Consider the following 26,303-nt stretch of genomic DNA (forward strand, 5'->3'; position numbering starts at 1 on the left):
CAGTGAAGTGAAAAACTAGAGAAAAAAAAAGTGACTGAACAGAAGTTAGTGGCACGTAAGACACTGAAAAACAGAAATACTCATTGAAATATATGAAATTCACGAAGCAAACTGAATATACACGAAATAAGAAACGCGCAGAATTCAAAATACAGGAATAATGAAATAAACAAAATACTAAATACAGGAAATACGAAAGGAAACACAAGGCAGTGCAATATACAGGAATACAAAATACACGAAATACAAAGTCAGCTATATACGAAATAGAGGAAAGAGGACTGTAGACGAAATAAGACACAGAATACCCGAAATCCCCAGCACAGGAAAAGGACACTTATTCTAAGCACGATGAGACGTATGCCCCCGCCACCCACCCTAGAGGAATTGGACGACATCGAGGACAACCAATGGAGAAGAAAGTCCTATGCCCTAGCCCAGCACAATGCCCTGCCCCTCCCCATGCCCCTGCCAATCCACCCTCCTCCGAAGCCCTGCCCTCCCCCTGCTAATCCTGTCATCGTTAGGCCCTCCAGAATTCGACCGCCACAATACCCACCTGGCCAAGGCTACAGGCCCTCAGCAGGATATCATCGACCTACCAGGATGGGAAGGCCCCATGTGTCGGGACCGTCCGATCGCCTGCCGACTTTAGCAGAAGGTGGCAGTGCGTGCCCGACTCCTGAAATGCCTCAGAGAAGGGCTGTTCCCATTCCTGTCACCCCTCCCGTGGTACCTCAGAGTCTTCCTTATGATCAAAAACTTCAAGAATCTCCTTTTACCTCTCCGGCTCCTTCAACTCAAGAAAAACCTAAAATTTCATCATTTCAAGAACCTCCAGCTACCCCTACTTTACCTCAGACTCTTCCCCATGAAACATCTAGAATCTCACCTCATCAGGAATCTCCAGCCGCCCCTCCGATAGGCCTACCTCCAACCCATCATCCAAAGCCCTCATTCTCATCATTTCAAGAATCTCCAGCCATACCTCGTATCCCATCCCCGGCACCTCAGAGAAGTCTTCCTCAGAGTGTGAGCGCCTCTCCTACCTCACAGCCTCCCAGTTCAACCCAAACTCCACCATCAATCGCTCCACAACGCACCACACAACTACCAACACCCACCACACAACCACCACAACCCACCATACGACCACCTCAGCCCACGACACAACCATCACAGTCCACCACACATGCCCCACAACCGACCACACAACCACCAGAACCCACCACACAACCATTACAACCCAACACACAACCAACACATCCCACCACACAACCACCACACACTTCCCCTTCTCTCGATAAACACCCACCACCACAGAACTCCCCTCTACCCAGAAAAAACCCTCCCTCATTACCAACGAAGCCCCCTCCCACACACAGGGGGACCAGACCAAGGAGAAGGGGAATTCCTAATCCTTCCCCCTCCCCGCGCCCTTCCATCCCACCCCCAGCCGTACCAACCAAACCCCCTCCTTCCCCGAAAATTCAGGCACCTGCACGAGCGAACCCAGATCCTGAAAATGCGCCAAAACCAAGCCATCCTGAGCAAGAGAAGGGGACGCCAACAGGCCCGTCTCCATCTGAGGTGATTCCACGTGTCATGTCAGCGTTGGAAAAACCTGGAGAAGATATGCATGAACTGAATGACCCTTTAGCACTGAAAGAGAACTCATCATCATCTAAAAACATAGACTCTCCGAGAGAACACAACTTATATGACCCTGGAATAGAACAGAAAAAACAGGCTCCACAGAGCAAAATACAAACGACCTCTCCTGCATGTCAGCCAGAGGAAAGTATTGTTACGCCGAATCCAGAGATGACGCAAACCAACGCAATGACAGACAACAAGCCCACCACCCACCCCAACTCACCCATTTCCCAGGATCTGCCACCCACACCCACTTCCCAGCACCTCCCGCCCACCCCTCCATCCCTCAGTCGTCCGTCCACACCCACCTCACTCGGGCGGCCGCGAACCCCGACCTCCATCCGAGCGGCCCCTTCTTGGCAGCCGATTTTCCTGCCGGCGCCAAAGACTCCAACAGGCACCACAACCAACTCCGAACCGGGCACCCCCATCTCCCTCACCCCTGCCACCACGCCAAGGCCCCTCACCCAGCAGCCCTCACCACTTAATAATACTCAGGTCTTCCCGCCAACTCCGCCTTCTTCGTTGTCTCACGTCGGTCAGGAAAGCTGCACACCGTACTCCTCCCTCAACTCTCTCAACCACGGTAAGTTAGTGTTCGTATCTATCGTGTTCTTGAGTAGCATAGGAGCCTTCGTAGCACCTCTCCCTTAGCGATTTTTTTTTTTTCATATTACACCCTTTTATCCATGTACGTTACTAAGGCAAACTGTGTCGGTACTGAAAAGAAGTACAGAGATGATATGAAAAGAAACTCTCACTCAGTAATGTGTACAATAAATCGCTAAGGACTACGAAGCCTCCAATGCCACCTACATACTGCCCTTGTTAAACCCTTTTAGCACGGTGACGTCTGTTTTTAAATGTATTTATTTCAGAGGGGTATGAAATATTGAAAAGAGATAATTATGCCCACATTGGTACATTAAAGATGAGCATTTCTGCATATGGATATGATTCTGCTATTTTTGTTACACTATTGTTGCTGTCATTATTGTTTACTCAGCGCAGGAAACACCTATGCATATTAAAAAGGTTAGATTATACGTTTATGTTTACGTTTAGGGACCATTGACCATGCTAGGTGATGTATGCCCTCTCACCCAGTAGCAGCTCTCCATATCCCTACTCAGTCCCCCATTCCAGAGGTTTCGATGCAGGATTTTATATTAGGTCATCCTCGGCCTTCCTGTGGCCACTCGTCCCTCCACATTCACACCTGCAACTAATCTCAGCCAGGCATCCTCCTTGATTCTCTTAGCATGGCCAAACCATCACAGCCTGCTGGCATGCATCAAATCTCATTCGCAGCACACTGTTCTCAATTTTCTCATTCACTGAGACCATATCAGGTACACAGCCATCTCAGCATTCTCATTTTTGTGCAGTTCTTTGTGCTTGTATCCTGTTCTCCAACAGGACAAGCCTCTGCCATAGAGCATACCACCTCTCGAACATGTTTTGTATAAGGAGTAGCTGCCTTTGGCGAGAAGGGAGAGCCCATCCATGGTCAGGGGAGGCAACAGTTCCCTCTGTGACACTTTCAAACTGGAGGGATTACGTATAGCGTTCATTAACCCCTTCATGACTTGGATATCCCCTGAGCCGAATGAAACGTCTCTTAATAGCAAGAATTAACTAAAAATAATACAGACGTGACGGTCCTGAGGAGGTTTACTTTGGCGGTCTTTCTACGAGACAGGTGTGATAAAGGTTAACATTGCTGCCTTGGATTCATTGGAGAGAACGTGGAAATTATTAAACGAACTATATCTCCCCGTGTCTGTAACTTCCAGTCTCTGATTCACCCACAGTTTTTCTTAATGTTGTTTTGACTTTTATTATTTTTTTACGGTTTAAACCTCTTGACATTTTTTTCCTTTTTTAATTCGTGCTAACTCCAGACACCTTTACTTAGCTTAGGGGACACTGTTCTAACTACAGGAGTTAGGTAGCAAGAGACATATTTAACCCCTTCACCACGACACACCATGACATTGTTGAATAAAATCGTCTGGAGGCAGCATGATTAATATAAAATTTATGTAATCGAAGTTACATCACTGGGCTGACGGAGTTACGGGCAGATCAGTGGAAAGGACGGCTTTTACAGGCAATCAAGGTGGGTCCCATGTTACTGCATAAATAATAATAATAATAATGATAAAGGCCTCACGCCTCTACTTACCATCTTATCAGTATACTTGCCTTCTCAACCCTCCTCACCATTATCACCAGTCACTTCCTCATTCCGACGATTTATATTTTATTCTTCACACCTCCAGACGATTTATATTCTAGAGCGACGTCTAGTAGTGAGGGGGTTAGAAACTAGATCCATTAACCCCCCCCCTTTAATACAAGAGCCCCTTTCCAAGCTGAAGAAAATCGTCTGGTTATAGCAAGAATTAAATATGAGACCAGATGAGATCGAAGGTGTTTCTCTCTCTCTCTCTCTCTCTCTCTCTCTCTCTCTCTCTCTCTCTCTCTCTCCTAGTCTACTCCTTCTTTCCATATTTCCTGCCTCCCTCCTCATCTTCCATAATCTCCCCTTCTCCTTCCCTCCCTTCCCCTCTTCTCTCTTCATCTTTCCTTTTCTCCTCCCCCCTTCTTCCCACCTCTTTCCTCCCCACCTCTCCTCTTCTCCTTCCCCTCACCTTCCTTCCCCCCTCCTCATCTCCTCCCTCTCTATCACTCATAATTCACCTCCTAATCACTTCATCCCTTTTTATCCCCCTCCTTCCTTCCCCTCCCCCCTCCTCCCTACCTCCGCTTCCCCCACCCATTCTGTCCCCCTTCCCCCTCCCCCTCCCCCCTTCCCCTCCACCTCACTACCATCACTCACTTTTTTTTTCGGTATCCATACACATTAAGTTTCGTCATGCATACTCAGTTATTTTTTTTATTTCGTCCAGTTAAATAAACATATATATACTGGATATCTATATCTATCTATCTATCTAACTATATATATATATATATATATATATATATATATATATATATATATATATATATATATATATATATATTTCATTGATGCTAACTTCGTATAAATTTACTCAACCAAAGACAGCTCTCGGATTGAATGAACAGTCATCAGCTTAGGTTGTCAACTTAGGTACTTTTTAATGTTTCCGACTCCGACTGTGTTCTTAGATAAAACAGTCCGTTCAGTCCTACTGGTCGCTCATCTTCACATCTCACCGCTTCGGCATTTTTCCCCATTCGCCTTATTTCCCACCATCTTCGTCTCAGTACCTGCCCAAGCATTTCAGTCGACATAGTTATGCTTACTTCACCACCTTTAGGTCTCCATAATGTAAAAGAAATAATAATAATAATTATAATTATAATAATGATGATGATGATGATGATAGTAATGATAATAATAACAGTAAATAAATAAGTAAATAAATAACAGACAATTCTCTGTTAGCTACAATAAAATTATATGCGTCATCATTATAATTTTTTCAAGTAAATCATAGAATCGTATTCTTGTGGGCTTAGGAGGCTCCCTTGCATTTCTACTGTAGCGATTTATTTTAGGTATTTCATGTATTAAGTATTATCTCCATATAATACGTCTTTTTACGCATTATATATAAAAAAATGTACTTAACTTTATCGAGACTCTCTGTAACCCCTTCTCTATAAGGTGTTTGACTTGGGCTGAATAAAATAATGAAATATACTGCAGTAGTCGTCATAGTGAAAGGGTTAAATAGTCTAGCTTTAGTCAGAGGGAAATGCAAAGTGTAATACAAAGATTGGTGTTGTTTAGCTCGAGAACACTATTATTATTATACTGTAACCGCCACTTGACGATTTGATTCTACTGAGGAAGATTGTCGAACGGGAGACGTCAGGTAGAGCGTTCATAAAACCCTCTGGTGTTGGAGAGGGACGCCTTCACGTGATGTCACTGGTTTAACCGGGAAGTTCCGCCGCCTGGTTTTATAAATACTGCTAAACTCCTTCCATATCTCCCGAATGAAGGATGGGGGAGTGCAGGAAAAAGGGCAGCTTCAGCCTTCACATCACCAGGGACACGTCTAGAGTCTGGATCCACATCATCATCATCATCATCATCATTAGACCCCTTAATACGAGAGGGCTCATGCAAGTCTAATAAAATCGTCTGGAGATGGCGAGAATCAAACGAAAAAGACATCATCGTGGTGAAGGTGTTACATGACCATGAAAATATTGCGTGTCATTACTCATGTGATATCCTACACACTCACTTCACTCTCTCTCTCTCTCTCTCTCTCTCTCTCTCTCATGCTCCTTCTCGCAAAAAAAAAAAAAAAAAAAAAAATGTTTGGCATTTGTTCCTTGTGATCATAATGCCTGGTTTGGTTGATGATGATGATGATGATGATGATGATGATTGATGATGATGATGAGACAAGACCTCGAGTAACCTGCTGAATACTCATATACTCTGTCTACTTCAACATAGCGAAAAATTTCCATCCATCCTGAATCTTGAGCTCCTACAAGAAATTAACAGTAGAATACGGTGCTAGTCACGAAGAAGTATAATGGAAAGGATATAGAACGTCAGTATTGTCTTATTGTACCTCTGACCTACGGGTAATACATTGCAAAAGGACGAAAATCTTGCCCAAGCGAAGGTGGACGAGTTATATCACCTCCCTAGTTATTCTAAGTATGACGATTAGTTTACAAAGCTTAAAGGTAAAAATGCTTAGTCGTTTCATTTCTTGTTGATATGGACGAGTTGGGGAAAAGGATGTTGTGATGAAGGGAATGCTATTGTTTGCAGTGAACGAGTGAGAGATCCGAATCAGATATTGCAGAATCACGCACCCTCAGCATCTCGGCTTCCTCCTCCATATCCTCTCTCTCTTCATCAACATCTTTCAGTAATATCGTCTGGCGGTAACTAGAGTGGAAAAAAAAAAAAAAAAAAAACGCCATCGCATTGAAGATTTTACTGAGACTTTCTTATCCTTTCACTTCGAGCGTATTTCCTCAGCTGAATAAAATCGTCTGGTGGTGGCAAAAAATAATTTAAAAGGGCGACATAACTTAGTGAAAAGAGTTAACATTGTCGTGTGAGAGGTCGGTGACATTTATGTGATATGTGATAATCTCAAACTGGCCCTCGTCTTGAAGGTCAAAGCCAGGTATTTAGAGCAGAAGGGGAGTTGACTGGCAGCGACAAAGGTTGAAATGGTGAAGTACAGGGTGATGGAAATGTTACTGTGCGGTAAAAGACACTAGCACACCAAACATACCTCACACTTACACACTTCACACTTATACACTTGATTATTACACTTTATATCGCCACACTTCACACTGACTCACTTTACACTGTCACACTTCATGTCGTCACACTTCATACTGACCCACTTCACAGCACACCTGATAGACTTACATTACCACATTTCACATGACTGTCACACTGATACACGTAATGGCAACAAACACACACACACACACACACACACACACACACACACACACACACACACACACACACACACACACACACACACACACACACACACACACACACACACACACACACACACACACACACACACACACACACACACACACACCGAGCAACAGTATTATTATTAAATCAGTGTTTGTGAAAGGCTGATGGTGATGATGATAATAAAAGAGTGAGACGCTGAAAAAATAACAGCATTGATAAAAATAAAAATAGTCACAATAATGATGGTTGTAAAGAAAAAGAATAAGCCATGGAGTTGATAGTGGTGATAAAAGAATGAAAATTAGATAAGAAGCAATTCAGTCATAACATTATTCGAAAACAGAGTGCCCAGGAATCTCTTCACTTATCATCAGTGGGGTAATCCTAATTTGTTCAGGTATAATGTTAACTTTAGGGAGAGTACGGGATGCATTAAAATTAAAGGCTTCGAGGTCGAAATCGGACAACGAGCGTCTTGTTGGCGTAGGAGAATTCGTAACACCTCGTCCTTTGCGATTCATTCTGTGCACTACGTCTCAGTTTCCTCTTTTATGATACCGTTGCCTACTATGTCGATATTAAAGCGATACTAAACAGCATACAAGAGAATGTTAACGTTCAGCATCGAAAACAAATCGACAGGGAAGAGTTGCAGCGAAGCTAAGCATACACGTTCAGTATGCAAAATAAATCGATAGGGAAGAGTTGCAACGAAGCTAAGTATGCACGTTCATTATGCAGAATAAATCGATAGGGAAAAGTTACAACGAAGTTCAGTATGCTGCCTAAAATGTGACGGATATTCTGATGCAAAAGTCCGTTCATGCAGGCCATGGTAAAAACAGGCAGAACAACCCGTTTCATAATGCCACGTGTAGAGGCTTTCTGGTTCTCACTGTCTCTACACTATGGCAGCAAGAGTAATAATAATAATAATAATAATAATAATAATAATAATGATGATGATAAATATAAAAAATGAATGCCTTGATCGTCGCCCTATCAAACGGAGTGTTCTTCTTCCAACTTTATCCTGACCTGTACGATTGGAAAATATGCTTCAGAATATGTCCAGGTCTTATCTCAGTTTCTGTTTGTCAGGTACTGTATTCCTTTGTATTTTTTTATTATTTTTGCGATCTGTGTCGATGTGAGAAAGAAGAAATAACATTAACTAGATCACTTGGCAGTAATACTCAAAACGGGGGCTAGAAATTCAAACGAAAATATAGGTTGCGAGTGCTTGGATTTATGTTAATCTTTGCACAACGACAAACAAGTCATATCAAAATAAAATCGCTTGGCGTAGCGAAAGTAAAAGAGTTCAAGTTTCTATCGTCGTCAAAATGGCTAAGTAAAGTCGTATGGTGCTGACCGGAATAAAATTTCAAAGTGAGTACAAGGCAGCGTAAGAGTTAAGCGAGAACCTTTATTATACCCTTATTACCTCTTGCTTGTTAGAGTGTCCCTCAGTTGAATAAAATAATGTGTTGTAAGCCAGATTATGGAGCCTGTGTGTGTGCGGCCGTGGGAGCGAAAGGATTAATTTTCGATAAATTTATTATATTATTATTATTATTATTATTATTATTTTTGTCTTATCAGAAGCGAATGGTCTGTTGTAGGCCAGAAAAAGAAGTGATCAATGGCAGCAAAAAGATTGAGAGATCAACGACAGTGAATTTAATTAGTCCTTAGTCAGTTTAGCCCCTTCCTTACGATGGTGTAATTAAATTTATACTCATGACACCTCCAAACAATTTTATTCAGCAAAGGAGAGACTTATCCAACTGGAGAGGTTAGATATTGTCTAAATTAACCCTTTCAGTACCCGAGATCCCTCCCCAGTTGCATAAAATGGTCTAGAGGTAGCCTGATTAAAATGAAATAGAGTCACAGTATATATGGAGGTCAAGGGAACGAGGATTGGGCACACCGAACAAGCCTATTAAATCACCCTTTAAGGAAGTCATTGGTGACTGGCACATCCCCTCGTCACTCACTCACCCTCCTCCCTTTATAAGCAGGTTACTATACTCCTTACGCCTTAACTTGACCCAGATTTTCGTCCCTTTGCAGCTTATTTCACGTAGATCAGTGGCAGATTAAAATAATGCCACGGCTCTGCACCCTATCTGTAGGACTTCTTCGTGATTAGCATCATATTCTACTGTTAATCTGTTGTTAAGAGTCTGCATTCAAGATGGAGAAATGGCAATTTTAGGCTAAATTTAAGTCAGAATTGTATAGTCCCCTGACCACGCATCCGATTTTCCAAGCACTTTAATAGGTGTTGATTATTAAGAGATATCATTTTAAGAATGTGTAGTTCCTTGCAAAAGTTCTGTTCCTTTTCTTGACCGTCAGTAACCTATAGCCTTATATTAAGTATTTCATGTAGTCTCTATAATATGTTTCTCCCTTCACCATGAGAAATCCTTCTTGGGCAGTAAATAAATAAATTAATAAATAAATAACAGCTTACGAAGACGTCATCGTACTGAGTGGGTTAAGGGGGACAGTTCCTAACCCCCCTTCAGTGCCAGAAATATTTCCCTAAATTTTCGTCTTGCGTTAAAATATTAAGTCTGGCCTCCTGTGACTGGCTGAGCGATGTCAAATGAATTACTTTACCTTTTAATCCATGGCATTTTTTTTATTTAGTTTATCTTCGCTACCACCAGACGATTTCATTAAGAAGGATCTCTGGTTGGCCTCTGAAGTATTAATAGTATCTCCAAAGCTGAATAAAATCGTCTGGATGTTGCAAAAATTAAATATAAACTACCTGTGTGTGTGTGTGTGTGTGTGTGTGTGTGTGTGTGTGTGTGTGTGTGTGTGTGTGTGTGTGTGTGCAGGTGTTGAAATGTGTCAGTTTTCTGTGTTGTGTATTATTAAGGTCACATTCGTCTCGGTAATAACTCGACACGGCAGGGTTACTTACGAGACGCCGCGGAAGACGGAAGAGGTATTGTTGTGGTGGCGTAATAGTGACTGTGTTTGTTATAACTGTTTGCTGGCGGGTTGTTTTTTGTTAGGAGTCATTAGTATTGTGTTTTTGTAGGTGGTGTGAATTGTTACTGCTCTGCTGTAGATTGTTGTTGTTGTAATTAGTATCGTGGAAAAGGGTAATAGTAGTGATTACTGATAAAATTATTATTATTATTATTATTATTATTATTATCTTTATTATCAAGTAAAATATTTGATTGATCTTATATTCCATGATCATGGTAATGTAGCAGTTTCTCTAACCAGATTATGGTCATTTGTTAAGAAATCCACATCATGTTTTAAGTTTTTAATCCAATCCCATTCATGTTTTTTTTAAATCGAATATATAAGTTAATGATGAACCTTAACCCTTTCAGTCCGATAATATATATATATATATATATATATATATATATATATATATATATATATATATATATATATATATATATATATATATATATATTATCAGATCACGACCAGACTATTATGTTCAACTTGTGGAATGAGTTTCAAGTAGTGAGGTGGTGGTTAATGATAGCTGTCTCTAACCTCGCTAGTTCGAAAAGTCCCTTCAAGAAGATTGAAAATGTCTGGGGGTAGCAGAACATAAAATACTTCTCTTCATTTAATCATCAGAATTTATCGGTTTGTGCGGATTACATTTTTTTTTTAATGCGTAAATCTGTCTTATAATGCTATATTTACTAATATGAATATTAGGCTACGTCACTGGGCTGATCCCACTTTATTGAAGTGTGAGATTAAGTAAGATTTGAATATGTTGAGTCAGGTAGATTTGGCTTGATTAGGTTACCTTAGGTTAGAATAAATTTGAATAAGTATGGTTCAGTTAGGTTCAGCTAATTTAGGTTAGGATATTACTACTCGGGATAGGGTAGACATGGTAAGGCTTTTTCAAGTTAGCTTTGGTTAGGCTGTGCTAAGTGAACGTAACATTCGTCTAAGTTAGGGATAGGAAAGTTAGATTTATTTGGAACTAGTCTTGAGTTTAATAGGCTTAGGTCGAGTTTGACTGTTCTTGGTTAGGATAAGGTAAGTTAGGTCAGAGATGTTTAGTCTAGATGAGATAAGAGAGCCTGTGAACCCCCCAATGTTGTGGCAAGACGATTATAAACATTGACACTGTTGTCGCCATTAGCCAGCGTAACATTCGTCTAAGTTAGGGATAGGAAAGTTAGATTTATTTGGAACTAGTCTTGAGTTTAATAGGCTTAGGTCGAGTTTGACTGTTCTTGGTTAGGATAAGGTAAGTTAGGTCAGAGATGTTTAGTCTAGATGAGATAAGAGAGCCTGTGAACCCCCCAATGTTGTGGCAAGACGATTATAAACATTGACACTGTTGTCGCCATTAGCCTGCAAGGGAAGCAATTTTGTCGATTATGTTAACTGGCAATTTTCTCCTTAACCTTTGTGTTGGCGGTAGTTTAGTGAAGTGACGTTGTAGTGAGGTGGGTGGGTGACTTTTAGGGAGGGAGGGATGTCGTGGGAAGATGGGTGATGCCATGAAGTTAAAGAATTAGATGTGGTTATGTGTAGGTGTAGATTTTGTGTGCAGTTGTTGATGTGTACATACGAGTATCTGTTTACAGGTGTGTGTATAGATGTTGATGTATGTATAGTGTTCATATGTATTCGGTGTTGTTGTGTGTGTGTGTGTGTGTGTGTGTGTGTGTGTGTGTGTGTGTGTGTGTGTGTACAGATGTTGATGTGTGTGTACGTATGTGTTGATTTGTGTACTTTGTTAATGTATGCATGTTTTGATGTGTACATACGAGTATCTGTTTACAGGTGTGTGTAAAGATGTTGATGTATGTATAGTGTTCATATGTATACGGTGTTGATGTGTGTGTGTGTGTGTGTGTGTGTGTGTGTGTGTGTGTGTGTGTGTGTGTGTGTGTGTGTGTACAGATGTTGATGTGTGTGCATTGTTACCGTGTGAATGGTGTTAATGAGTACAGGTGTTGATGTTTGTAACAGATATTGGCATGTTTACGGCGTTGATCCGTGTATAGTGTTGATGTATATGTTGATGCATGTGCGTTTGTATTGATGTGTGTACTGTACGGGTGTTGGTGTGTGTATGGTGGTATGTGTATGTTGCTGATCTTTTGCACAAGTAAACAAAGAAGCAGTGATGAAAGGCGTAAAAGAATGAAAGAAGGAAGAAGAATGGGGAGAGAGAGAGAGAGAGAGAGAGAGAGAGAGTTAGAGACGGGGGATAGAGAATGTGAGAAATAGAAATTTAAAAAAAAAAAGTGGAAGACAAGATTAAAGAAGTACAGTACTGAATACAGTGGAAAAAAGAATGGAAGAAGGAACGAAGGGGAGAGAAAGGAAGAAGTCATAAATGTCAAGATAAGACACTAAAAGAAATAGATAAGGAAGAGAAAGGAAAAAAAATAATAAATGGAGAGGTAAAAGACTGGAAGAAGGAAGTGGAAGTGTGTTAGAGGAAGAGGAAATGCGCCAGGGTTGGAACTAAGGTTTCTCCTTTGTTATTTTATTCCTGCTACGGCCAAATGATTTTATTCAACGTAACAAAAACCTGTTATAGTGAAGGGGATAAAAACCAGTCGTCATTAACCTCTTCAGCACGAGGACACCATTTTTTGTTCTTACTACCGTCAGACTTTTTTTTTTTTTCCCCCTTAGAGAGAGCTGTCCTAGTGAAGCGGCTAAATATCCATGTGCAGTATAATCTAATAGAAAAAATATATATATATCGCTACTTATCTTGTGCTGTACATTCTGAAACAGTGGACGAAACGTTTTGGAAGCCTGCACTGTATCGTGTTCCAATAACCATATTATATTTTCGGTTCTGCCACTCATTCAGCTTCAGTATTAAGTTATCAGCCTGAAGTTTTATAGTCAGAAATTCTGTACCCTGTTCACTTTAATTTGGCCAAAAATTGTCGTCTTTCAGTCTTGAATGACGATCTATAACTAGATATCAGTACTAGAATATAATACTAGTCACGAAAAAGTGGTGTGAATAGGATGCAGAGCCGTCGTATCCTCTAAGCTGCAGAAGGATAGGAATCTGGGTCTAGTTTAAGTGAACGTACTATAGAATCACACAAGAAGTCTAAGAATAGTACCTGTCGACTACACGTGGACCACAAAAGCAGACGTTGAGTTTTTACTATTCAGTTTTCCCCTAGAGTACCACCCGGAACCGTTTAATTTACAGTCCAAGCCCCCATTTCATGGTACAAACACTGGGGTAAAGATCTTGCCCAAAGATCTCATGACCGGCTCTGTAATCGAACCCAGGACCTCTAGGTTGCTGGTCGAGTATGCTTCCAGTAAGACCACCGAAACAGAAATATCCACTACTTAGCAATATTTCTTTTAGTGAACCGTATACTAGTTGAGTTTGGAGATTTCGTAATATCTCTTCCTCAATGATTTATTTTCCACATTAAGTTTCCCTGTCGTATGTAACTGTGACGGTTATCACCAAGGTAGAAATATCCTTCAGGAGAATAACGCAGGGAGCACGTATTACAAAGTCTCTTACGCTAACGAGAATGCAGCTCATTGGCGGTACAGGTAATATTAAACCCTTCAATCCAATGACGTATTTTCCATTCCATGCCTGTTATTTCCAGACGTGTTGAGTCACCTTTGGATAGATTTTTTTTTTCCGAACTGAAGAGGATAGATATAGCCTTCATTAGTTTATCTGAAGGGGTTCCTAATGGGGGGAAAAATCGTCTGGTGTCAGGAAGGATGAAACAAATTACATCTTCGTCCTGAAAGGGTTAAAGGCGTAAAAGATCTCAGAGGAAATACCACGCATAAGGTCGAAAGCATTCCTGTTTTTGTTTTACGTTTGTACTTTTTTTTTTCCTGGTGTCGTATATTCATCAGATGCCTAGTTTAGAATAAATGCGTCTCATCCCGGTGGTTGGTGGCAGCGTGTTGTGTTTCAGCGTCAACGAGCGTAAGAACGCATTTTGCCCGCACCCATCCCGTCCCACCCCTGTGACGTCAGGTCTCAGAAGGGAACCCAATACCTACTCATTCCATCCGCCACATGATACTGTGTTGGCGTGAGCCTGGTGCGGGTGTATGATTACTGTACTTGTCAGGGCCAAGGTATATTATTATTCACTATGAAGGCTGCAGTTCCTTTCATACTGGGTCTTCCCTTACCTGAATTAAACCATCTGGCTTAAACTGGAATTGGATACCTTTGCTGGCCGCAGAGCGATGGATATGTCTTATATCTGCGGCTCTGCTTGGCTTACCGCACTGAAAGGTTCGTTAAAATAGTTTCACTATCCATTCACTGAGTGGATTTCCCTGATTTAAATGAAATCGTCTGGCGTTAGCCAGAATAATACACTTGAGTTATCCCAGCGTGGTGTAGGTTTTCAGTGAGATAGAAATGTTGTATGTTTTGGACGCTGAAGAAATGCTGAATTCCTGAGTCACTTTAAAAATGTAGATATAAAGAGTTAACATAGCGTACTATTTAAGGAAGCGCTGGTGACCAGTCGAGTACAGGGTGTTTTACAGAAAATTTCTTTGCAGCCATAGACGGAAGATGTGGTAGTATGTATGGTATGGTAGTGTGAAGTGTGGCAGTTTGAGGTATGGCAGTGCATGTGGCATGGTTATGTGGCGTGTGGCAGTGTGTGTGTGTAGTATGACAGCGTGTTTAGTGTGCTACTGTGTGTAGTGTGATAGTGTTAGGTGTGTCTGAGATGTGGCAGTGTGTGTGTGTATGTGTGTGTGTGTGTTTTTTTTTTTTATGTGCTCGACTCTGGGCATAGGCTTCACAGCCTGCTCCCAAGCTCCAGTAGTCCTCCTACATATCATACACCTCTTCTTGTCACCACTTCGGCGCTAACACCCACCGTCCATATTGAATACATGCTAGGGCTGTCTCATACAGGACTGGTGTATTGGTATTAGCAGGGGTATTTTTACATGTCGGCGGGTCTTCTGGTAGATCAGTAAAGTCTGCTTTACATGAAATTCAAATCCTTAAACTGTTCCCTGTCCCAGCGGGGATTTGAACCTGGGTCCGGTAGGACCGCAGGCCACCTGTCTACCGTACCACGCGTAGTGAAGTGTGCGTGGTATGGTAGTTTGAGATGTGTCAGTGTTTATGGTATGTCAGTGTTAGGTGTGACTGAAGTGTGGCAGTGTGTGATGCAGTAGTATGAGCTGCGTCATGGTGCGGTAAGGTATTATATGGTGTAACTGAGGTGTGTGTGTGTGTGTGTGTGTGTGTGTGTGTGTGTGTGTGTGTGTGTGTGTGTGTGTGTGTGTGAGAGAGAGAGAGAGAGAGAGAGAGAGAGAGAATGGGGAGGAAGGGAGGGAGGGAGAAGGCAAGTGCACCGTGTGTAAGGGTAACGTGTGATGAATGAAATGCTCTAGATAGTTTAAGGTGTTGGCCAGAAGATCGCCAGTTTTATCCCCTCAGTGCAGAGGTAGAAGTATAAAGGTGTGACGATTTAATTAAGGTGAATGCAGAAAGATTAGTTAAAAGAATAATAAGTCCGAAGCACTTTTTCATCCACCACACCTGTGAAAATTATGTTACTGATTTGTTCAAGGTGTAGTTTGCATTTTGTTACTTTGTTCTGGCTGGCACTGGACGGATTCATTCAGTTATGAGAAGTATTTATCGTAGATGTGGTCAGTGCATAAGTTTTCGTTGAGATGTAGTGATTCATGCACGGTGATTCATGTTCGGTGAATCATTAACTCTTCGCTGCTGCCACTACCCATTACCATCACCATTGTCTTCATCATTACAACAGCCATTTATTATCATTATTATTCCTTTCATCACTTTTACTGCTACCTCCATCACCAGTACCATTGCCCTTCCACCGTTACCGACATCATTATCACCACCATTATCCCCTCATCACCATTACCATCGCCATTAGCAGCACCAATATCCTTACACCATTACCATTACTGTTATCACCATCATCACTAGCATCATTATCCCTATCACCGTTTCGACCATTACCTTTAGCACCGTTATTCTTCCACCACTACTACCACTACCATGTGTGTTATCTTTCTAGCACCATTACCATCACCATTTTGTCCCTGCACCCCTGTCCTCTAATGGCCCCGACCCATAGACCTAATGGGACTTCCTTATCATACCCCACTTGTGCACCAATGATATGACCTTGCTCCAGTCAACCATCCCCTAGCCTTACCTCGCCACCATTAGCACCATTATCCTTTCACCTTACCCTGATCACCACCTTTATCCATCCCCCATCACCATCACCATCATTTCCTCAACCTTTTACAAAACCACTGCCATTACTACTTCCATTATATCCTTCACCATTATTCTTTCACTACTACCATTACCATTGCCCGTTGACCTGATGGTACTTCCTTATCATACCCCACTTGTGCACCAGTGATGTGACCTTGCTGCACCATCCCCCCCCCCTCTTAATGTACCTCTTACCTATCCATCCCCTTACTCTACCCTACACTACCCATACCCAGCCCCACACTGCACTACCCTATCTTTCTGTACCCCATCCTCCCCCCACGCTATCCTACCCTGCCCTTCTCTACCCTATCCCCCCACACCCTGCCTGCCTTGCACCGCTGACCAACCCACCATTCAGCTGCTCCCCCCATCCCCCGGTTTCCTTTATTGAGAGGCACCGGGCTTCAAGCAGAGTATAATTGCTTGGTAATATGCCCCCTATTGCTATGTGGTTAACTCCTTTAGCCGGAGGACTTGTATTATATTTTACGATGACTGCCCCAGACGATTTTATTTAGCTTAGTAGAGACCTCTCGTGGTGAAGGGTAAGCTCTTGTACCTTCTTCAGCCTCAGAACTACGTGTAGTATATTTTATTTTACCCTTCGTCAATTATCTTTATTTACCTCAAGAAGTCCCCCTTGGAGTTTATGCAGGTTAGACTTATAAATACGAAAAATTCCTCCAGTTCGAAAAGTCTCTCCAGAGCTGAAGTAGGATTATGCAGGTACAGGATAAAACTAACGTAAATAATTTGGTATCAGATCATGCTGACGTGATTAAGTCCCTTTAGGTTCAGGGTGACGTGTGATTAAGATGATATCAAGGTGGCGGCGTTGAATTAAGCTCGTATAGGATCAAGTTGACATAATACTGTACTAGATTAATGTACGATTAATGCCTTCCAGTAGGAAAAGTATTATTTTTAGTTAATTCTTGCCGTCTACAGGTGATTTTTTTTTTTTTTTTTTTTTTTACAGAAAATGAACAGAGGAAGGAAAAACAAATTTAAAAAATCCATGCACTAGATTACAGCTGTCCTCCATTCATACAAAAAAATCTCAAACAGCTGGATTTGAACTGCTGTAGATGGAGGTTTGGGTGGAAACTAATTTGGGGAAAAACGATTTCCATAGAGAAGCAGAGACTATTCTATTCGGGGATGTTAGATGTAGCTCTCATTGCCCTCCTAACTGCCAACTATTTTCCTTTTAAGGTGAAAAACATCCCTTCGTGGTAGCCTGTTTGAAATGAATAAATAAATCAGCTGATGAAAAGGGTTTGAGGCTTGATTGATAAAACAGTTGAAGGTGTGAAGAATTTTTACTGGTTGTTGTACCTTTTTCCTGCATCTGGATCTTGCTTTGCTCGCTTCTAAAACTCTTACTACAGTGATGTCTCTTCAGTGATCAGTAGGGTGATGATGATTATGATGATTATGATGATGATGATGATGATGATGATGATGATAATGGTAATGGTAATGAAGACACGGGATGAGGCTGATAGTAGTAATATAGTAATGGGGATATCACCGTACGATTATGATGGTTAAAAAAATTAAAATGGGGGAAATAATGACAGAATGAAAATTGTAATGGCGAAACCGGTATAGAATGAAGCAGATAATAATGATAATAATAATAATAATAATAATAATAATAATAATAATAATAGGGAGGTGGAAATGGAATGCAGGAAACTTCATTCATCCAGTTGAGTATGGGCATGATGGTGGTTAATTGAGTTATGCAAGTATGGGCTGGCGGCGGCGAGTGAGTGAGAGTGAGTGGTGGTGATGAGAGGGTGTACCTGTGTGTGTGTGTGTGTGTGTGTGTGTGAGAGAGAGAGAGAGAGAGAGAGAGAGAGAGAGAGAGAGAGAGAGAGAGAGAGAGAGAGATATTCCTGCTGCCTCCAGATTACTAAATGCATTAAAAAATTGTGCGATACGAACAAACTGCTAACCTCTCAGGACATGGTTTCCTCTCTCTCTCTCTCTCTCTCTCTCTCTCTCTCAGTTCTTGTCACCACCGGACGTTTTATTCGCACCACTACCAAAGGATTTCATTCAACTGTTTGTCTCACACCGGCTTACTTCTCTCTTGATAGTCACCAGCCTCATTTGACCTTGTCCTGAGAGAGAGAGAGAGAGAGAGAGAGAGAGAGAGAGAGAGAGATAGTGTGTGTGTGTGTGTGTGTGTGTGTGTGTGTGTGTATGTGGAGCATTATGTTGCTGGGAGAGTCCACCTAGGCTGCCCTCACACCCCTTTCATTATCATCACCATCCCTCTCACAGACCCCTATCCGTCCCTCTTCCTCACACCCCTCCCCTCTTTATCATCCTGCCCTTCTCCCTCTGTCATCACCTTCCTTCCTTGTATCCTCCTCCATCACCGCTATCTCCCTCCACCTTTCCCTTCCCCCTCCTCCCTACAATCCCTCTCCACCACCCCAATCCCCTTTGTCATCCCCTTCCCCTCACCTTTCCCCTCCCTTGTGTCCCTCTGCACCATCCTGTATCGCACTCCACCGTCCCCTTCCTCTTCCCGTATATCCCCCTCCTCCATCCCATATCCCCTCCTTCTTCCCTCTCCACCCTCCCTCTTATCCCCCCATACCATTCACCCTCTCTTCCTCCCTCCTGTCTCCCCTCCCTCTTGTCCCCCTTGACCATCCCATCCCCACCACCCTTATCTCCCTCACCACTCCCTGCACCCTCCTCCTACTCCCTCTACCGTCACCTACACCCTCCCTCCTATTCCCTTCCCCTCCCCATCCCTCCTATCCCCCACCCGCACCAGTCACATACTATTAACATCATCCATATAAATCCCACTGGAGAGCCATCAAGGTCCACCACAGATAGACTGGGATGTTGTGGCCCTTTCACTGCGAGAGGTGTATCGAGTTAAATTATCTGGGGGTGGCAAGAAGCATCATCATCATCATCATCATCATCACCATCTCCATCATCATCACCATCTCCATCATCATCACCACCATCATCATCACCATCATCATCATCATCATCATTAACATCATCACTGTGCCCATTTGTCGCACCTAAGGATGGAATGAGGTAGCAAGAATAATATTAAGAAGAATCGGAGAAAAGGGGTTGCAAGACTAAAATAACAAAGACACCATCGAACTGAAAGGGCTAATGGGGTATTTCTAACCCTCTTGCTACCAAAGCTGAATAAAATCGTAGAGAGGCAATAAGAAGTAAGGAAGACGTCAGGATGCTGTAGAGATTCACCACTTCAGTAAGACGGTACATTTGTAAGTTTAATATTGCTGTCTACAAACGACTTTATTTAATTAGACCCCCACTTGTAAAGGAAATGAAGCTTGGACCCTGATGGAAGGACAGAAGTCAAAAGTGAGGGGAGTGGGAAGGAGTAATATTAAGAAGCATGTGGAGTTACGTGGAGAGAGGACAAATGAGGAAGTGAGGGAGCGTTGTGGTGTCGATGTGGATGTGCTTGAAAGTATTGGACGTACCTTGAGATGGTTTGGCCTTGTGGAGAGAATAAAGACTGAGATACTGACTAGGAGAACTTATGTAAGGGAGATGGAGGGTGAAGGGAGAAGGGGAGACCAAGGATGAGATAGAGGGATGAGAGAGAGAGTTATATGAGAGAGGGGGCGTGAATTGGAGAAAGAACAGCCTGATGGCGGAGTCGCAGAGAACAGGGTGACATGGAGGCGATTCGTTTGTGACCACCACATCCAGGATTAGGGCGTCTGGCTACAGATAGTTAGGTAGATAGATAGATAGGTTGGTAGATAGGGAGGTGGGTAGGTAGGTAGGTAAATAATGATATAACAGCTTCTCTGCTAGAGAGCCATCAGCTTCAATAAAATCCTCTGTCGGTAGTCTAGTAAACGAAGACTATATTTATTTTTTAGTGGAGGGATTGCCTGGGCCGTTCAGCAGAATGGTTTAGGTTTTAGATATTTTTTCCCTCAACCCCTCTCCATCCTTCCTCCCTCCTATCAGCCCATAATTCTTTCGTCCATCCATCCCATCCATCCATTTGGCTATCATCTGTCTCAGTTTATCTGTATTTTCTGTCCGTATGGCTCTCTGTCATGCAGTGATCAGTTTCTTAAAGTTTATCATCCATCCATCTGTTGGTTTCTCAGTTACATGTATCTGGATTATGTCTGTCCAAATGCCAGTGTGTACAGTATATCTACAATCTGTCTTTATGCCTGGCTGTGTCCATATATTTCGTTATACTGTCTGTCTGTCTGCAACTATGCATCGACCATCATCATCATCATCATCATCATCATCCAGTCCTATCACTACAAAATTTTCAACAAGTGACGAGTACGAAAGCTTCCGTGCAAAAACCAAACGCACGACAGCCTCCGGCAACTGATGTTTAAAAAAAAAAGAAAAGAAAATCCTGTGCGGCAACAGTGATAGACTTTACATGCACCGTCATGCACTTCTGGTTCCGTCACCCCCACCACCACTACCACCCTTACTACCACCACCACTACCGCCACACCTTGTCTACAGTCATCCCTTACTTTAGACCTAACCTTGTGATCTGACCGTGTGTGGTGAATTAAGTCTTCGTGGAAATGGGGTTAGGGTCAGTGTGTGTGTGTGTTTTATATGCAGGCAACAGAAAAAATCAATTTAATAAAAAAAATGTGGAACGTGATGTTGATTATATCGTTTTGTGGAGAGGTAATGGGGAGATTAGGATGATACAAATGACTAGTTTTGGGCTAGTTTTATGTAAAAAAAAAAATGATTTTAAAAGTTATGTGTATTAGAAAAAAATGTTCAGTACACATAATAGTAAGAAAAAAGAGGATTATAGCGTTGAGCTTTCTCTTTGGTCAGTTTAAGATATCGTAAAAAACAGAATCATTATTATCGATGGACTTTATAATCTGAAGCGTTGAACGAAGCAATTTGAAGTCTTATAATATGTGCCCTGCTGCAGTGCCCGGATATTATTACTCATATTTTACGTCACTCACTAACCCCTTCCGTCCGGTCACGTGTCATGTTGGGTTATGCTTGCTACTTCTAGACGATTGTAAAGACCTCATACGGAAGGGGTTAATGAGCGATGTGCCCAGCCCCTCTGAAGCTGAGTGAAATCATCTGGAGCTAACAAGAATTAAAGGAAAAATGTGTTATCGGACTGAAGGACTTAATATTGGCAACAGCATGACATTCATTTTAGCTGTCATTTAATTTGTAAGAACACATGCCGGAGCACCGCCGGAATCCAGTTTGTAGGTATTTACAGTTAATGAACATGATGAAACATTTGGAGACACATCGCTTAGGGTCAAATGTCAGGCTTAATGAAAGATATGAAAACAACATTCAGATTTAGATCGTAGACATGACGATACACGCAGAGAAACATGGCTCAGGGTCAGGTAGAAGACATGACGAAACATATAGAAAAATATCGTTCAGGTTCATTTTTATCAGTACTATGGGTACTTTTTTTTTTTTTTCGATCATGTCGAAGTTCGAGGATAGCAGGTACCGTCTCCCCACATCCTATTAATTCTCTCTCTCTCTCTCTCTCTCTCTCTCTCTCTCTCTCTCTCTGTTTTTTGCCTGTCATCCCCATAAATCATATTGTTTTCATTTTCCATTTTTTGTGCCTCATTTTTTTACTTTTTCTTTTTGCTGTCCTCAGTTCATATACCAGATTTTCTTTATTATCATGTTCAAATCTCTATTTTTCTCACCCCCCCTCCCCGACTTCCTTTTTTATGTATTTTCTTTTTCCACGTCATTTCAAATCTGTGTTTCGTGTTTTATCCTTCACCTCACAGATCGCGTATTATATTCATTCCTTTTGGTCTTTTTTACCTCAGATTAGAACATTCATTATTTTCAGTTAGTTCACCCTTGTCTTTTATCATTCTGCTTTTCATTCATCCTTCGGTTCTCATATCCAGTTTTTATTTTTATTTTTTTCTAACCTTGTAAGCATCCCACCCCCCCTTTTTTTTTTTTTTTTTTGTTACCGTGACTCTTCCACCCCAGTTTTCTTTGTTTTTTCCTTTTTTCTTTTTTTTTTCCTCCTTTTGTTCAACATTCTTCATTTCCCCTCATTCCCTGACCCACACATTCACTTTTTCTCTCTAAGCTGTTATGTGTCGTTGTCACATCATCCAGCTTATTTCTCTATCACCCTTGTCAGTTAGAACCAGGATAATACTGTCCCATTCAGTAAAAATAAATAAATAAATATATTTTAATAAAATATTTTGGCAGCATTATATAGCAACGTTACGCTGTTGCAATTCTCCATCTGACCAAGCACATAGCCCCCCACCTCCCTGTACACCTAACCAAGCGCATAACGGCCCTCCCCCTCCCCCCTCTAGTCGTTACTTTTAAAGGGCGTAAGAAGAAGGCCTTGAGGACACATAACCTGGGCCCTTCAAATTGCTTGCACAGGTAGCATTGAAATCTCTGGAAAAATTATTATTATTTTTTTTTTACTTTTTCATTATTAAAAATAATAAGACACAGCATTCTACATATCAAGAGGCACCAGTTCACTAGAAGACACAATTGTGTGAAATTCCATGACTCTACTGTATAGTGAATACTTTTTGAGTTTGGCCTGTAAACGACATCTCTACGCCCAGCCAGCCGCCCGCCGCCCAACTCTACGGACGAACACGTATTGATCCCAGCGATAACAACACCCTCCTCTGACTTTGTCAGGTGGAGGATAAAAATAAGAGCCATCGTGGAGAACGGTTTGATGCAAGTTGAGAGGTCCCCTAAGCTGAAAAGATTCGTCTGTCGGTGAAAAGATTATAATTTAAAAAAGCATAATCGTGGTTAAGGGACTACAGTATTGGCACCTTAGAATCTCTCTCTCTCTCTCTCTCTCTCTCTCTCAACATATTTCTCGCAGATTTCTCTTTCTTCCTGTAAATCCTTGGGGTGTGTATGCACCAGAGAACTTAACTACATACCACGGTAACACTTCCTACCATACTAGGAAGTACTTTGATACATGCACGTAGGCTACACAGGTTGCACGTGATTTGAACTGTAATACACCAAATCCATGAACGTGCTTTGGTACATGCCACTCTCTCTGCCTGGACATGCTTTCACACATAAACATGCTTTGATGTGTTTCATTCTCAGGTTAGGCGTACTGTGTTTCATTCTCCGCTCTGACGTACTTTGTTTCATTCTCCACTGACGTACTGTTTCATTTTCCGCTCTGATGTACTGTAATTCCTATGAGACTACTTGTTTGGATGTGCTTTGCTGTCTGCTTGCGGTCCGCAATCCGCTTTCGCCATTCTGTCTCAGGCAACTTAACACTGTCGTCCAGAATGTCGGGTCAGAGTCACGTCCCTGCTTGTGCTGTGATGCTAATTACATTTTCCTCTTACTCTTAGCACTCCTGTTGTGTTTTCTTCTTAGCTGTTCAACTCAAAGACGTTATTTCTTTTACTTCCGGTGAAGTCAGATCATTTTTATTTAGATGAGGCGAGACCCTTCGGACTGAAAGGATTATGCTTGATTGTCGGGTGATTACAGTGCCAGTAACAATATCTTTTACTCTTCAGATATAATTTAGTGCTATGAATGTGTGGTTTGTAAACAAAATACTGTATAGAATAAAAATAAAAACCAGTGAAATTGACCTTTGACACAAATTTCTTACGCATGGGATTTTGCTGAGATAACAAGTCCTTTTCCAACGGGTTCTAAGTCGTGAATTAAGGAATTAGATCCAAACTTTAGGGCTGCCTCCCTATAGGCAAAAAAAAAAAAAAAAAAAAAAATCCACTGCTAAGCGGTAGCTGTAAAAGGTTAACCACTTTACTAAGTTACTTATTTAAATCGTTCTTGTTGCTCTCAAACGATTTTAATTTTTGGGAGAAGCCTTCACCAGTAGAGGGTTTTCATAACTTGAATGAAATCGTCCTGAGATTAGAAGAATAAACTAAGTACGTCATCGTTTTGAAGGGGTTGAGCTACCCTTCGATCTTCAATAGACATAATGTGCAAGAAAGGCTTGTGGGTGTCCAAAAATCCGTCCGCTGTAATGTCACCCGGGACCACATTTTTGACAGCTGCCAATTTATTTCGTGGATATAGTTTATTTTTAGCAGGCGAAGATATTTTTCCCTTTACAGCTTATTTCCCATAGATCATTGTTAGAATACGATAATACTACGGCTCTACATGCTTTCCATATCACTTGTTCATGATACCACCGCGCTCTGGAGTTACAATCTTTTGCTATAATTTTTCAAGACAGAGAGATGACAATTTTTCACCTAGTCAAAGTGAAAAGAATATAGTACGTTGATCAGTTTTTGTTCAGTATTTTGTTCATGCACGCGGTATTGATATGAGCTTTGCCATGATACGTGAACCAGAATGCGGTGGGTGACTTTGGTGACTTAGCGTGGCAGTTCAGCAAGCGGAATGTGACGGAGCGGGGTGACGTGGGCGGTGACGGTGACGATGACTGGTAACGTGACGCTGTAACAGGACCTCACTCGCAGTCCACCTAGCGGTCCTCTCGTATTATATGTTATGCACCTGCACGCTTGTGTGTATGTGTCTATACCTCTGAGAACACACATACACACACACACACACACACACACACACTTCCGGATAGTTATACATCAAACACCTTACCTCTCACACTCACTTCCATGTGTGCTGACACACTAAAGCAACTCACCTGCACACACACACACACACACACACACACACACACACACACACACACACACACACACACACACACACACACACACACACACACACACACACACACACACACACACACACCTCCACTTCCGGATAGTTATACATCAAACACCTTCCCTCTCACACTCACTTCCATGTGTGCTGACACACACACACACACACACACACACACACACACACACACACACACACACACACACACACACACACACACACACACACACACACACACACACACCACTGCTACCTTCCTCGCATACCAATCTCTCACATGTCAAGGATCATACATACTATATAGATACAGCACGACCACGCGAACCTTACGCTATACTCTCTCTCTCTCTCTCTCTCACACACACACACACACACACACACACACACACACACACACATTTTTAGTATAGACACAAAATATACCGCACAAATTAAGAAATTACACGATTCAAGCCTTTGTAGACATAACAGGTTGACTGGAACAGGCTTTAAATTGGTCTTAACATCACAGTGGCGTGTATTGTTCCTAAGAGAAAAAAACATACTCACCTACTGACATTTGTGATTATTATGAACTTGTATTCTCCTGTTACACACACTGTATCCTTTTTTACTGTAACTTTGTCCTGAAATTGCCATCCCTCAGTCGTGAATGCCGAGATGTTACAAGAGAATAACACTAGACTATGACACTATATAGCCACGAAGGAGTGCTACGGAAATGATGTAGAACCATTGCATTGTCTTCTTATGCCACTGTTTCATGAAGTAGGCATCAAACGAAAAAAAAAAAAATCTGGGCCAAGTTAAGGTGAAAGGAGTATAGGCGTTACATCTTATGACCGTATTCTGCGAGGCATTGGAGGCTTCGTTGCACGTCTCCACAGTAAATTATGCTGCCCGTCACACCTTGATATTCTCTTTTGTGCTGTTTATATATCGACATTGTTTGCCGCAGGAACGTGTTAGATGATACTGAGGTGCAATGTGCAGAATAAATCGACAAAAAAGAGTGTAACAGTATCTCTAAAGCTTCGTATTTTCGTTGGTTAAGAAGACTCCCTGTTGCCTGTTCTTTTGGCTTTTGTGTTGCATGTCACACCTTGGTATTTTCCTGCATGTACTCCATAA

General features: G+C 41.8%; 1 protein-coding gene across 1 annotated transcript in view; it reads left to right on the plus strand.

The window, feature by feature from the left end:
- Positions 1 to 351: 351 nt before the first annotated feature.
- Positions 352 to 26,303, plus strand: part of LOC145408809 (uncharacterized) — a 57,238-nt gene continuing 31,286 nt past the window's right edge. Inside the window, exons 1-3 of the mRNA XM_080279455.1 lie at positions 352 to 667; positions 901 to 1,181; positions 1,495 to 2,242. Of these exons, the coding sequence (XP_080135581.1) occupies positions 352 to 667; positions 901 to 1,181; positions 1,495 to 2,242 (1,345 nt within the window). The remainder of the gene's footprint in view (positions 668 to 900; positions 1,182 to 1,494; positions 2,243 to 26,303) is intronic.

Source organism: Coenobita brevimanus, chromosome 78 (assembly GCF_032717465.1).
Source record: "Coenobita brevimanus isolate Jiangsu-jjx chromosome 78, ASM3271746v2, whole genome shotgun sequence".
Classification (NCBI taxonomy): Eukaryota; Metazoa; Arthropoda; class Malacostraca; order Decapoda; family Coenobitidae; genus Coenobita; species Coenobita brevimanus.